At 39.2% G+C, this 16,365-nt stretch overlaps 2 protein-coding genes across 2 annotated transcripts in view; both read right to left on the bottom strand.

Moving 5' to 3' along the window:
* LOC117375800 (sarcoplasmic/endoplasmic reticulum calcium ATPase 2) overlaps window positions 1-16,365 on the bottom strand; it is a 272,725-nt gene that overhangs the window by 34,879 nt on the left and 221,481 nt on the right. The gene's annotated exons all lie outside the window — the stretch shown is intronic.
* The window catches only part of cux2b (cut-like homeobox 2b), a 156,987-nt gene that overhangs the window by 15,205 nt on the left and 125,417 nt on the right, over window positions 1-16,365 (bottom strand). The window contains exons 5-8 of the mRNA XM_033972704.2: window positions 6,650-6,790; window positions 6,389-6,533; window positions 5,135-5,211; window positions 4,920-4,986 (exon numbers count right to left, since the gene is read on the bottom strand). Coding sequence (XP_033828595.1) covers window positions 4,920-4,986; window positions 5,135-5,211; window positions 6,389-6,533; window positions 6,650-6,790 — 430 coding nt within the window. The remainder of the gene's footprint in view (window positions 1-4,919; window positions 4,987-5,134; window positions 5,212-6,388; window positions 6,534-6,649; window positions 6,791-16,365) is intronic.

Raw genomic sequence — 16,365 nt, 5'->3', positions numbered from 1 at the left:
ACGCGGGAAGACGTAATTGCAATGGATTTTGTCATGATTAGCATTGGTCAAATACAAACTGTGGCTAGGTCTTAATTAGTGTCGGAATATCAAGTTGAGTCATTTTTATTTACGTTTGTGCAACAATGCAAAAGTCTTGCGTAGTTTTTAGATGCTCAATTCCACTTTATAATTTACAGCATTTTTCAATAACTCCTCAATCAAACTTGACCATGATCGTAAAAGGAGATAGGTGTCATGTTTAAGGACACAACATCAGTGTGTCACATTTTTAGCAGCTTTCAACCTTATAAGCTAATGCTCGAACTATAAATGGGTTTTCAAATGATGACAAATTAAATCACTGACATAGCAATAACAATTTAAAACAAAAAACGTCTATCTTTTGAATGGGAAAAAGTCCTCAAAATGTTACTTATAACAGGAAACTGAAAGTGTCCTGCTCAAGAGCACAACAGCAGTGGGCTTTTAGCAACCTTCAATTTTATTAGCTAATGGTTGAGCTATCCATAAGTTTCAGAATGATAGAAAAATTTAACAATTACCATAAGGCATAACATTTTAGAATATCTTCTGAATGGGAAAAAGTTCTCAAAATGTTGTAGGAAGCTAAAAGACATGAATATGTGGCCTATCTATTACTTTTTTTTGTTGTTGCAATAAACCATCACTTTGGATAAACTTTATCCAGAAAGTTAACAGACATAAGTGCACACAAGATTTAGATTTAAATAATTTGTAATTTGATGTTTGATATTTATAAAATAAAAAATATATAAAATCATTGTATTTGGTAAGGATGGCAACTCACTTCAATATATTTAGTTAGTGGATATAGCTACATCCTGGAAACCCGTGACTTTGACTGGGTTTGTCTAATAATACAGTTTGCTCATTAAAACAGGAGCTCTTGGTGAATATTCATGAGGACTGTTTGAAGTTCAACAGTTTCCCTTCCCTCACATGGGACCAGTTTTCAAAAGGTAGGGACCATGACGAGATAGATTCAAATGCATCAGGTTTGTTAACTGTTCAAAAAATACATTATGCACTTTTAATACACTAGAAATATGTCAGTCTCTTGAGGAATGGTTTCTCTTTGATGTTTCTACCTTTTTTAAATACATTTTTGAAGAAGATCTACTTTTTCTAGTAGTTGTAGTAGTAGTAGTACAAGGTTTTTTTTGCATATAACCTGTATATACATTTTATTTTTTTTATTATCGTTATCCATAACTGTCTGACGACACCTGTTTTCTGAAAGTCCCCTTCAGTGCTTTCACTCTATTATTGATCCAGAGAACTCTCCTCCACTGTTTTTGAAATAGGTAAATAAACAATGTTAAATCAATGCAATCAAAACAAATGATCTTGAAACTTTAGTCAATGCTAAAAATAAATAAATAAAAAAATAAAATAAAAACTATCGCTCAAGGTGGAACATCAATAAACATAAAAATCCACCATGTTTCAAGCAGCAGTGTAAAATGTCCATAGAGATGCATTAGCCAAAACTATATGTAAAAAAAAAAAATACACACAAGAGCCATGGAACAACACACTAAGCTGCTGGGTCTATAGTGTCGCAATACATTAGAATGAACGCTAAGTTTAGTAATTAGCATCTTGAAATCTGCATAGTTTTAATATTAGGTAAAATGTAAATTCTGCGATGTGTGACAACACAATCCTGTGTTCTATAGGATAATCAAAATAAGCAGCTTTTAATACAGATCTAACATTTCAGAGCTTTTAACCATGTTATTTTTTTCCACTCACCATTAACTCACCCAAAGTTCTGTTTGGAGTGATTCGTTCATGTTTGAGCAATCTTTAATTGCTCATTTTCAAGACGCCATATTGCCGATCAACCCCCCGTTTTCACCGCCACCAGCATAAATCCATTGCTGTGGTCATTTTGGTCCAAATTTTAAAAATCTGCTACTTGGTAGCATTTAGTGCAGCTATCCATCAGAAGTGCAGACAACTTCACTTTTGTAATGTGAAAGTCAGCAGACTTTTGATGACATTTTTGATGAATATTGTGATTTAAAATGTGCAAATTATAACATAATTACCGGTAACCATCGGTGTCATAGATTCTGACTATATAGCAGTTCTTTAAATATTTGGACTGGTGAAACTTAAACAATTACACAATTAGTTTGCATATCAACACCAAGCTGCTCATATCATCTTATGTGATGACTGTCCTTGTAATGCGCTGAAATCTATGTATTAGGAGGCAATTTGGTACAAGTTATTTTAACACTTTTTAGCAAAAATATCAGCCACCACAATGGGAGCTTTTGGAATTTCCAATATTAAATAAACCATACCACTTTAACAATGAAGTAAACAAAGACTTGACACATAATGAACAAATAATTTGAATGATTCAGACTTAGTAACTACTTAATTAAAGAGTTAGTGTTAGGACTTTGAGTATTAGGGTTTTTGTTCATGCTTTATTAAGGCTAATTAAAGTTTTATTTATAATAAAGTCTTACTAAATAAACAACAAACAATCTGCATATTCACACCTTAATGCTCTTAACGTCTCACATATTGACCACTAATTACCTAAAAAAAAAATCATAATCCAACACAACAATTACTTAGGATAGAAGAGAGCATACATCCATTGTCACCACTATTCACTATTATACCCGCCTATGCTCTGCTCCTCAGGCCTGCCCCAGTTCTGGCCGCATTGCTGGCGCTGCTCCGGGACATTGATGTGGCTGGGACAGATGTCTCCACACACTGTCAGGAAGCACTCGCAGGTGTCCACCGTACGTTTAATGAACTCACAGACTGCGCAAAATGTTTTGTATTGATTATCTGCTCCGCGTCTCAAGCCTGACTCCACAAATGTAGTGTTTTTATCAACGCACAGGAAGCAGAGACACAGGCAGGTGCGGCAGGGTCAGTGCTGCAGACAGGGACTTGGTCTGAGGCAACTGTAATGATGTTATATAGTTTTGTAGTTTTGAAAAAAATTGTTTATATTGGATTGACAGCAACACATCTTAAAGAAGACAGGAAGAAAAGGGTAAAGAAGTTACATAAAACGACTCCTTAATAACTGACTCAAAATTACAAATAAATTGGTAAATTACTTAACAGAAAATTATCTGCTAAATAAAAAATGCATTTCAGACTCTATCATGCAGAAAATGTATGGATTAAATTTTGGCATCTCATTGTGAGATCCCAAACAGACAGACATGATTTTAACCAGATAAGATGATTATTATTATTATTATTATTAAGTGTCAATGTGTCATTTTTATGTGGTAATGGGATTAAAAAAGTAGTAGAAGAAAATAAACTTATATGACATAGTATTCTTAAAGGTGCATTATGTAACGTTTTTGGTGGAGGGTCCGTTACCTGCTTGTCTCCATCTTTGTGCCAGGAATATTCCACAGTACGGCATTACACATATCTTTCATTGAGTTACTCCATTACAGGTGTAATGGATTGGATGGTTGCTCAAGAACACCTCAAAACATACTCTATTCTATTCTACCCATATTCTAATTGTAAAGGGGTCAACTCTCCACAGATCCGACCTGTAGATTAGCCTGGAGACATCATCTGCTTGTCTCCATGGAGGCCTTCAATCTGAAAAGTTATATAGTGGCCGACCCTCAACCAGAAAAGTTACACAGTGCACCTTAAAGTAAAATCCAATCCAATCTTGGAAACACTCACTTTAAGAATCACTGGTTTAGCATTGCATCTGAGAAATACTTGCAGGTGAATAGCTGTATTATTTACTTGTAGACAGCTGCAGGCTTCTCTCTCCAGCTCTAAATAAGTCCCTGACAAACACATAACACACAGTCTTCCAATACAACAGAGCGCGGCGAAAGGTGAGGTGCGCTGAGAAAGTGTCCGGCCCGGCAGAATGGATGGCATCTGTTCTAGAAACATGAGTTCAATCGTGCCATGGATTAAGCCTGGGAGAAAATCCATTAGCCGCGGCCGCCCGTGCTCTGGAGCTCAACCCAAACAAAGAGCTGTTTACTGTGAATCGACATCCTTCATACCAGCGCGGATTCATTTGGGCCCGTGCACTGGATACGTGGCGCTCAAAAGCCAGGACAAGGTAGAGTGTTTTCTGAAGCAATCTTTAAATGGAGCAATTCTTCTTGAGGGCTGTCAGGGCCCGGCTACCAGCACAGAGCTCTCTCCCTCATCGACCTGCATTACAGCCTCAGTCACTCTCACTCCTGGCATTCACAATGGCATTCCTCTGAGCTGGAGTACTCCTGGACAAAATGCTTAAACGCATGGCAAATGCAACAACTGGAATCAGCGAGGAAAGATGTCAAAGTTCATATATTATAACTTTGTCTGTGATAACTTTGAACTTATTTGGATTGATAAAAATGCAGCCTGGTGGTGTAGTTAAAGGTACACTGTGTAATTTGAGGAGTTGCGAAAGTCAAGTTAAAGATCAGATCTGTGGAGAGGTGACCCTACTCACAGTAACAATGTATGTTTTGTCAATATATTTTTGAGGAATAAAAACACCTGTATTGAAAAAAATAGTATAGCCCTACTGTGGAACATTGTTGGTAAAACAATAGGGATAGAAGACCATCCAGAAAAGTTATGAACTGCATCTTTAACTGGAACCAATTTAAATTCCTGAGCTATATAAACTGCTTACACTTTTATTTGGAAGGTTTGGTGGCAGATCGCTAACTGTTTTTTTTTGTTTTTTGTTTTTTTTTGATTGTCCAAAAGTATTTGACCAATAAGTTAAAAAAAAAAAGTAAAATAATTGAAAACAAGCTTTGCATCTGGCAGATAATGTGCATGCAGTCCAAACAGAGCCCAATAATGCATTTGAAAACACTATGTTCAGTTGGAAAACAAGTTATGTAGTTGTTGTATTAACTTACTTTTTACTGATCTCCTCATTGTATTTACATCGTAGGTCCCGCAGCTCAGTCTGTGCAGTGTCCAAAGCTGTGGAGACAAACATTGATGTAATAAGGTTCTACTTGCTCCCCACTTTCTTTGAGCATGTTTAAATTGTAGTTTCAGTAGGGGGCGCCACAGGGAGTTCTGATCTTTTACAGGTCTACCTGAACCTTGGTCCAGTGTAAACACTTACAGGAATGTAGAGCCTTGATCTTGTCCTCAGCCTCAGACAGTCTCTGAGTCAGACTCACATCTGAGCTCTCCTCCTCCCTGTAACAGACACAGCACATTCACAGCAGGCTATTGGTGTCAGTCTATTGCACAGTGTTAAATAATACAAGTATTTCAATAATGATTAATATTGTAAGAATAATTTTAACACCAAAATAGGATATCACGACATCTGTGTGTTCGCATTGCCGGTAGTAAGTCAGACCTGTTCCCGGTGCATGTTGGACTCCGCCAGGGCTGCCCTTTGTCACCGGTTCTGTTCATTATATTTATGGACAGAATTTCTAGGCGCAGCCAGGGGCCGGAGGGGGCCTGGTTTGGGAACCACAGGATTTCATCTCTGCTGTTTGCAGATGATGTTGTCCTGATGGCTTCTTCGAGCCAGGACCTGCAGCAGGCACTGGGGCGGTTTGCAGCCGAGTGTGAAGCGGCTGGGATGAGAATCAGCTCCTCCAAATCCGAGGCCATGGTGCTCGACCGGAAAAAGGTGGTTTGCCCTCTCCGGGTGGGTGGTGAGTCTCTGCCTCAAGTGGAGGAGTTCAAGTATTCAAGTCTCGGGGTCTTGTTCACGAGTGAGGGAAGGATGGAGCGTGAGATTGACAGGCGGATCGGTGCAGCGTCTGCAGTGATGCGGTCGCTGTATCGGTCCGTTGTGGTAAAGAAGGAGCTGAGCCCAAAGGCAAAGCTCTCGATTTACCGGTCAATCTACGTTCCTACCCTCACCTATGGTCATGAGCTCTGGGTAATGAACGAAAGGACAAGGTTGCGGATACAAGCGGCTGAAATGGGTTTCCTCCGCAGGGTGGCCGTGCGCACCCTTAGAGATAGGGTGAGGAGCTCAGTCACACGGGAGGAGCTCGGAGTAGAGCCGCTGCTCCTACACGTCGAGAGGAACCAGTTGAGGTGGCTCGGGCATCTGCTTAGGATGCCTCCTGGACGCCTCCCTAGGGAGGTGTTCTGGGCATGTCCCACCGGGAGGAGGCCCCGGGGAAGACCCAGGACACGCTGGAGGGACTATGTCTCTCGGCTGGCCTGGGAACGCCTTGGGGTCCCACCGGAGGAGCTGGAGGACGTGTCCGGGGTGAGGGAAGTCTGGGAGTCCCTGCTTAGACTGCTGCCCCCGCAACCCGGCCCCGGATAAGCGGAAGAAAATGGATGGATGGATGGACGACATCTGTGACACAGGGATATGTGGATGATAGACAGAGCTGCTCACCTTCTGTCCTGTGCCTGCTCCTGGTGGTTCTGCTGAGGGGACCCCGGGGCCCCAGGGGCTGGGGTGCTGTTAGGTGTCATCAGGGTACTGGGACAGCGCTCTGAGTTCAGGTCTGAGTCTGACACTGGGACCACTGCACTGTCCTCTGTGGGACAAACCAGAGGAGGGATATCATGGACAAGTCTAGGGCTTAAGGCAATTTAATAGTATTATTTTTATTTCAGTTCTCATTATTTCTATAGGTGAGTAACAGTGTGCTACCTGTGTGTTTAAGGCACTGCAGGTGTTGTTGCCAGAGCCCAGAGATCTCCTGCACCAGGGCTTCTCCTTCAGGGGCCGAGCTGTGCAGCCTCTGCAGTCGCTCCTCCAGACTGTGGGATGCCTCCAGCACAGGGGCAGGGTCTGCAACACAATGCACTGCTGTAGAGCTCTGCACAATACTCCTCGCCTGGCAGGGAAAGACCCAGGCATGTTGCTTCTAAGTCTAATATGATTTAGGCAGCCGTAGAGCTCCGCACAACACTCCTCACATTCAGGAAGAGACCCAGTCTAATATGTGTTTTAGTCTGCTATAGAGCTCCTCACAATACTCCTCAGTATATTCACTCAATGTCTAATATGTGTTAGGCTGCTACTTGTAAAGTACATGTGTGCAGTAGTTTAAACAGACTCCACTGAGACGTGTCCCACAGAGTGACTTGAGACCTGAACAGTTCACAGGGAGGACCAGCCGTACATATTCAATCAGAGATCCTGTGTAATGAGCCCAGTGCCATACATGAGCGACAGGCAAGATGCAGGCCCAGCACACCTCGCACACAGCACAAGTCTACTCCTGAAAAGGCCTAAAAAGAAAAAAGTGTGATTCTTTAGCACAACAGAGGAGCTGTTTTGCAATGCATGCGCGGCAGCAGCGGGCCCATGGGGCCAACTAGGAGGCTGTTTCTCAGCTAACAAGTCTCCTCTGTATCATTTGATCATTTAAATTATTATGCCAGGAATCCTCAGGAGGCACTCGGCACTCCACATCACAGGAGTGTTTTTAATCTTGCCTCGCCTTTCTTCCCCTCCCCAAAAGTTCAGCTCAGAAGAGCAGCCTGTTGTGTACCTGCCGACAACACCAAAGGAGGTGACTGTGGTGCCAGGCACAGAGAGGGCTCAGGGGAGAGAGGCACGTGCACGCCCACGCGCACACACTTCAAACTCCAAAAGAGCTGCAAAATCGCTGCTTTGCTGCACAAACTTTTCTCCCACAGCTTTCATCCACTCGTCTCCTCCGCGCGTGGAGCCCGATTGGATCGCTCTGAAGTGGCTTTATAAGAAGTTGGAGCCACAGACACTTAAACTTTGCCAGATTCCGTTGGAAGAATGAATCCGGAGTCTGCAGGCCACAACACAACCACTCATCACAAACAAAAGTTTACAAAGTGCAATTTGCTGAAATCCTGACCACGCATTGCGACTGGCTACATCTGCATTTTCATCAGACAAACATTTTGGGCCATCTAATTGATTGAGCTATTTTTCCCAGGACCGTTTACAGTTGTCGGCTTCATTGTTACACCGCGCGCACAGCTATTGCATCAGTCACTGGGGACATGACTATTAAGAGCACAGCTCTTCTAAGACAAACAGGATGACTTAAAGCACGGCTCTCCCATTGACTCTCTGTCACAGAAATCACTTTATCAGCCTCTTTCCCATATATCCTTTCAACTTTGACTGATCAAAGCACACACATTATAGTAAGGATCCTGCACTCACCGACAAGCCGGATTATCAATCAGCAGCAGGGGAGTCAAATAAAGTCAAATTTAAAGTGAAGCAATAGAACTTAAGTCAGAACACAAAATTAACCCCGTCAAAGGCAGGTCTCTCAGGACAGAGGATCTGCAGCAGCTCAGCTCCGTCCACTATAAGACTTGGATAACTTTACACATGTGCTAATGAATCCTTCGCTACAACACACACAGCAAAGTCTTCAAAAAGGACTATTCTGGTATCGTAATAATCTATGATGACAAACCAAATCTAGTGGTTTGCTGCTTACTATAATATTAATGTTTTGGATACAATAGAAAATTAGAACAACATCTAATTTCTTTGGATGCCAACGAGAAAAAGTGAGGCATACTACTGTTCACAATGACCTTGTTCACACACACACACCAAAATAATCATAATCAAAGGGACTATGGTCAGAAAGAAACTGATGATTAGTTAGATACACAAACATTTGATGTAGCGCTTATTAGTTTAAATTACTCATATGGTCCTTTGACAAACAATGAATAACGATGTTAAACGCTAGTAAATACTTTTTGTGCAAAGGTTTGGAAAGACTTTGGAAAGACTTCTTAATCTCAAGGACAATATTCTCCACAAATAACTATGGCCTAGCAGGGTCAAAACTCAAATATGGAATGAATTGTTCACTTTCTAATTCATTTATAACAAGATGCTGTTTTAGAATCACCTTATGCAAAGAATATTATGCAAAATGAGGCCAAATTCACACATGCCACCCCATCCAGTCCTCCTATTGGTCCACCTCTGAGTGACAGGCAGATTAATCAATCATTGTGAAGTATAGTATGTTTTGAGTTTACATAACTCTATATCAAAATTAAAAAAAAAAAAGATTATGAGATTTTTCTTTGTTTTTTTTTGGCCATATTACATATTACAGTGACGTGGATATTACTAATAATCAAATATGAATTGATATTTTTATATGAGAATTAACACAAAACTCAAATAAAAGCATTTTGTACATCTGCACTTTCTCATATCAATTCACCTTACCACTTTATACGAGCATAACTACACTTTTTGGTGCATTTTCAGTTAAGTTTGGTTTTATTTCATGTTAATTCAAAATGTTTTTTCACTGCGCTCTTTATTCGCAGCGTCTTCTTCTTTAAAAGTGCTTTTGTGTTGATGTCAGAACTCCTCCATCTTTGCCAGTGTCAGACAAAGACTCCACAAGCAGGTTAAGAAGTTTCTCTTTCACTTGTTGTTTTGTTCGCACACAAAAGGCACCGCTACCTCTTTTACTTTGCACTATGTTCTCACGCGTACTGCCACATCAAGGTAAAGAGTCGTGATTCGCCGACTGAATATCAAATGGCGGAAAACGCAGCATAAAGACAGCTGTCATGTTTTAAAATGTGATGTGTGTAAGTTGAAAGTAGCAGAAAATATGTGGCATTAACTTAATAGTATTGTCTAAATGGTATCTGATACAAGTTTACAGATATAAATGATGATTGCAAATATTTGGGTTTGGAAATATAGTTTTATATCCATCAGAAGAACATTTTTAAAGATTGTTGCAACTTTGGTCAGGTCTAACATATTATCTTCGATTCATAATCTACCTATAAATCACTACCAATTGAGACAATGTTAAACTGAAACTGACTTTATTATCCTCAGTCTGTTACTGTTCCCTCAGTTTGAGTAATCTTTAAATGCCACTGAGACAACCTGTCGTGCAACAGTCCAGATTTTAGTTTAGCATTTGAATGTGAGTGACAGTAAATCCAAAAAGAAGAAACTTGCTATGGCTTATTTCAGATTATTGTTGCTATTTTTGTTGTGTTGAGAATTTAGACATCACCGAAATCTGTGGCCCATGATCTTCTACTTTGTAATTAAAGTGGAACTAAACACTACATCAATTTTCAACTACTAGAACTTTTTTGCTGCTAGTGCAAACAAGGTAAACTTGCAGCTTTCTGGTCCAAAACTGAGTGTGTTCTGCCTCCAGAGCAATTGTGATTTCAAGCGCCACGGGACATCAAACAGGACTGCCCCCAGCCAGGTGTTTCTGATTACAAAGACCTGGCTGCAGGGGCAGAGTTGAAGTGTTGCGACTTATCAGACCAATCACACTAATCATATAAACCCAAGCCCCGCCCCTCCTTTCCCCCTCGCTCTCTACCTTAGTCGTCCAGGTAAAGCACAAGTTAGCAGCACTATTTGAATAATAAATAATAATAATACATTTTATTTATAGGGCACCTTTCTGGGCACTCAAGGTCACCTTACAATATAATATACAATTTACAGACAGTTAAAATCAACATTTATAAACATACAGTTAAAAACATTCAGATAAAAACAAACATTGAAAAGGACAGTGCAGTTGTGGATTATAAAGAATATGCCAGTCTGAACAAGTGGGCCTTGAGTTTGGATTTGAAGTGTGAGAGTGTGTCAGTATTGCGGAGGTCAGTGGGGAGAGAGTTCCAGAGCTGAACTGTGGTTATGGGAGAAGTTTAGTGTTTAGTCCAACTTTAATCATAGTCAATGTTACAATGTTGATCTATTAAAAGACAAACCAAAGGGTAGAGTGGCCAAAAACTGTATTCAAGTAAGTTATGTTACTTGAAAATAATATTACCCAAGCAAAAATACAAAATAGCACTCCAAGAAATTACACAAGTAAGATTAAGGTAAGGAAAAGTTATGTTTTTAGTCCAGAGTTTCAGTCAGAATTCTACAGCCAGTTTTATAAATGGGACCCCGGGCAATGATCACTTCTAGTTTTGAATCAACAGACCTCAAAATTTCTTTTCAAAATTTCAAGATATTTTATTCAAGTCTATAATCCTTGACAAATTAAAAGATTACTCCCAACTGTACTTCCAACAGTCCTTATCGCTAAAGGTGAGAGTCGCCACTCTTGTCACCCTACTTTTGGTCCTTGACGACAACATTGCACAAGTCTTACTGTTCGTTGCAGCAGCGTGTTTACGGACCTTGAAGTCCACTCTGAGAATAATAAAAATAAAAAAATAACACACAAGATGTTTTGAATGAAAAGAAAAAACCTTGGAGCGCAGCCTTGTAAATTAATTTGTTCGTGTTGTATGATGGGAACACAGCTGGCCTCATTAACATGCGCACAACAAATAATTATAGTTTTTTTCTCCCCCTCTCTTCAGTCGGCCAACGCGCGGCTAATGGGCTTGCTGGGTTAATTATGTCAGCGCGTAATTGCACAGAGCCCAGGGAGACGTAATGGCGCTCCCTGCCGCGCTCGCCTCCTAATGATGTGGTATCGCTGACAAGGCCAAGACGGACCGCCCCAACACACCTGCTACACGCACCCCACGCCTGGTCAACTGCACCCCTCCAGCACCCCTCTCACATCCACAAATGGGATAATATTCGGTATAGCATTCAAGCTAGCTAAATGACCACAGCACTGCAGGACAATCTCAAAATGATGAAATTCAACATCATCACAGCAGAGATTTTAGGACTACTAGAGTTACCAATGCGGTTAATTATCACATTTGTACACTTCAGGCAGTTTTAGTTATGGTTTATCAATAGTCTGAACAACTAAAAATGATTAGCAGACACCCCACTTACTCCTCCTCATGTACCCCCTCCAGCACCCCTCTCGTATCCACAAATGGGACAAAATTCACTACAGGACAATCACCTCATTATCAACTAAACCATAATGATGAAATTCAACATCATCACAGCAGAAATTTCTCAAAAAACAATTAATCGGACAAGTTTTTCATTTTTTTAACCACTGCTAGTGAGTTACCAATGTGGCTAATTATCACTTTTGTGCATATCAGGCAGTTTTAGTTATTATTTTGGATCTAATCTTATTGCAAGGATGGGACAAATGGTTTAATAGTATAAATGATAAGTAGACATCCCTCGTCCTCATGCACCCCTCCAGCACCCTTCTCACATCCACAAATGGGATAATATTCGGTATAGCATTCAAGCTAGCTAAATGACCACAGCACTGCAGGACAATCGCAAAATGATGAAATTCAACATCATCGCTGCAGAAATTTCATGTTTTTTAGGACTGCTACAGTTACCAATGTGGTTAATTATCACATTTGTAGACCTCAGGCAGTTTTAGTTATGGTTCATCAATAGTCTGAACAACTCAAAATAAATAGTAGACCCCCCCCAGGACCCCTAGTATTCACTATAGGACAATCTCCTCATTATCGGCCAAACCATTATGATGAAATTCAACATCATCATAGCAGAAATTTCAAAAAAAAAAAAAAAATCAAAAAAAAAAAATCATAGGACAAGTTTTTTACTAGTGAGTTACCGATGTGGCTAATTATCACTTTTCTAGACTTCAGGCCCTTTTCGTTATTGTTTTGGATCTGGTTTTATTGCAAGGATGGGACAAATGCTTTAATAGTAGTATGAACTTTAAATGATTAGTATATACCCCTTCTCCCCGTGCACCCCTCCAGCACCCCTCTCACATCCACAAATGGGATACTATTCAGTATAGCATTCAAGCTACCTAAATGACCACAGCACTGCAGGACAATTGTCTCAGCAAAATCCAAATGACGACATTTAACATCACAGCAGAAATTTCACAAAAAATATTAATAAGACAAGAGTTAGAGTGTTACTGAAATGGATAATTATCACTTTTGTAGGCTTCAGGCAGTTTTAGTTATTATTTGGGATCTAGTCTTATTTCAAGGATGGGACACTAGTTTAAAAGTGTGAACTTTAAATGATGAAGTAGGCTAGACAAGATGCACTGCATAAATGAGTAGCCACAAGCTATTTTGTTTACAATGACATGTTTCTATGGAATAGGACAGAAACTTGAAAACAATTTGAGCCTATTCTTGATTATGTACATTTAAACTTGTTAATAAAAAAAACAATCACAATAATATATTGTCCACAGTGATTTAGTCCTTTTCAATCTTTCGTTTTAGTCCTGGTTGAATGTAGTCGTGGCATTTTTCATATCCACAAATGGGACAAAGACATTCTCAGTTTTCTTAGTAGCATCCCACTGCAGCTAAATGAGCAGAGTACTTCATGGTGACCACTTCATTATCACCAAAATGATGAAGTGGAAATAACACAAAAACCATTACAAAGCCAAAAGGGTTTTCAGACCGACAAGTTACAGAAATGGAGCAACACAAATTTGAAAGCTAATTATCACGTTTTGAGGCCTGGGTCAATGTTTCTTTTTTTATTGTTTTTCTTTTTATTATTTTTACTGTTATATATCTGATCTCAAAATGAGGTTGTGGTCAAACTTGTAAATATAATGGATTATATGTACTTTAATAAAGTGAAGTAAATTTGGTCATCAATCTATAGGACATTATAGATTTTTTTTATGACCCAGAAAATCAGGGAGGAGAGAGCAATGGAAACCATTTGGCAACATCAGGAATCTTAACAAGAAAAGGTCCTATTTGTATTGTTGTATTTGCTTGTTTGTTTAATTATCTATCTATCTATCTATCTATCTATCTATCTATCTATCTATCTATCTATCTATCTATCTATCTATCTATCTATCTATCTATCTATCTATCTATCTATCTATCTATCTATCTATCTATCTATCTATCTATCTATCTATCTATCTATCTGTTTTATGTAAACCTCTGTGTATTAGGATGGGAACCAATACTGATAGACCTCTATGAAAAAACAAAAAAACAAATCTTAATACAAATTCTCCTGTTGTTCACCACACATGCATATACAGTTGAAACCAGAAGAACTACATAAAAAGACACATATGCCTTTCTTTTTCAGTGTCTGACAAGATATCAGACTAAACTTTTTCTGTTTTAGGATTACCAAAATCATTTCTATTTGCTAAATGCCAGAATAATAAGAGATATTTTTAGACAATCTTTCATTACTTTCTTCAAAGTCAGAAGTTTCCATACATTTCATTAGTATTTGGTCCCATTGCCTTTAAACTATGTGACTCGGGTTAAATATTTTGCATATCCTTCCACAAGTTTCTCACAATAGTTGGCAGGAATTTTTGCCCATTCCTCCTGACAGAACTGGTATAACTGAGCCACGTTTGTAGGCTGTTTTGCTCACACATGCCTTTTCAAGTCTCCCTATACATTTTCTATAGGATTGAGATCAGGTGTAATTGTGAAGGAAGTGATTGCAGACCAGGTAGAGAGTTGAAAAAAGTTTTAGCTGATCAGATGAGTGACAGTACAGACAGCAGGCACATGTGTGTTACATTATAAAGGAGCCTTCCCTGTTGTAGGCTGGTCCTATAAAGACTTAAACAAATATTACATATTGCCCGTACAAGGTCAGAAATGGGTAGACCATTAACTGGTACCAGAAGGTAGAATACATCACTGAAAAGAATGCTTGCAGTCACTGAAAAGGTGGATTGCAAAACCTCTTGTCACAGAAGTAACAGGTGGCAGTGAAGACATCTTAAAATAAGCATGTGTAGCATTCTTACTGAAAACAAGTTCACCTCAATGTCTGTAGCACACAGTATTCAACATAAAGTTAAAGAGTAAAGAAATAAAACAAAGATCATGCTTTCACCAGGGATTTGTGATGGTCACTCCAAAACATTAATTTTGTTATCCTTAAGCTAGTTTGTAACCAGTTTGGCAGTATGCTTCGAGTCATTGTCCATTTGCACCCAAGCTTTAACTTTTCAGCTGATGTCTTCAGATGTTGCTTCAGTATTTCCACATAATGTTCTTTCCTAATAATATCATCTGTTTTGTGAAGTGCACCAGTCCCTCTTGCAGCAAAACAACCACACAACATGATGCTGCCACCCCCGTATTTCACAGTTGGGATGGTGTTCTCAGGCTTACAAGCTCCCCCCTTTTTCCTCCAAATGTAATGATGCTCATTATGGCCACCTTTATAATTCCCACATAAAACTAAACCACTCCATAACTTCAAAGGAAGGAATAAACAACAATATTTCTCAATAATATTTCTTCTTACATAACTACTGATCATTGCACACACTTAAAATCCATTTCTCTAACCACAGCTGCCATGGAACAGTCAAATTTTAGTTTTGTAAGACCACAGGATATGTCTCCAAAAATTATGGTCTTTGTCCCTGTGTGCATTTACAAACTGTAATCTGGCTTGTTATGTTTCTTTTGGAGTAATGGCTTCTTCCTGGCAGAGTGGCCTTTCAGCCCATGTCGGTACAGTACTTGTTTCACTGTGGATCATGACACACTCTTACCAGCTTCAGCAGCATCTTCACAAGGTCTTTTTCTTCTGTTCTTGGGTTGATATGCAGATTTCGGTCCAAAGCACGTTCATTTCTGGGACTCAGAACCTGTCTCCTTACTGAGCGGTGTGATGGCTGGACATTCCCATGGTCTTTATACTTGCATAAAACTGTTTGAACAGGTGAATGTGGCACCTTCAGGCATCTGGAAATTGCACCCAAGGATGAACCAGACTTGTACAAGTCCACAACTCTTTTCTTGATATCTTGGCTAATTTCTTTTGACTTTCCCCATGATGTTAAACAAAGAAGCAGTGTGTTTCAGGTGTGCCTTCAGATACATCCACAGGTGTGTCTCTAATTAAATCAAATGTTGTCAATAAACCTACCAGACATTTCCAAGGACATAACATCATCATCTGGGTTTTCCCAAATTACTTAAATACAGAGTAATCTTACTGTATTTACATACAGAAGATGTACGATGAATTTGAAGAAAGTAGTGAAAAATTGTCTAAAAGTCTAGTTTAATGTAATTTCATGTCAGACAGTGAGAAAAGTGTCTTTTTATATGGCATGTGTAAACTTCTAGTTTCAACTACACTAACACACACACGGCAATGTATCAGTATACCAATATTGATATTAGCACTGATATTTTCTTTACTCCAGTATTTTTCATATTCAGATGAGGAATGTGCTCAAATGCACCTGGTTTAGGTTCAAGTTAAAAACAAAATTTGAATGGACCACAAAAGCACAGAAATATGCTTGTTTAGGAGATAACACTAGATGTTTCTTTTTGAGGTATTTTTTTTATATAATACGACACACTCAATATTCAAATTTTGCATATTGCCAAACACTTGCGATATTATCCATTTTTCGATATATCTTTCACCTCTGATGTACTGCTTACTATAATTCCCCTCCTATTTTAACACACCTAATTTCAAAT

This window comes from Periophthalmus magnuspinnatus, chromosome 9 (genome assembly GCF_009829125.3).
Source record: "Periophthalmus magnuspinnatus isolate fPerMag1 chromosome 9, fPerMag1.2.pri, whole genome shotgun sequence".
NCBI lineage: Eukaryota > Metazoa > Chordata > Actinopteri > Gobiiformes > Gobiidae > Periophthalmus > Periophthalmus magnuspinnatus.
Note: the sequence above shows the minus strand (reverse complement) of the source record. Positions and strands in the feature narration are given on the sequence as shown.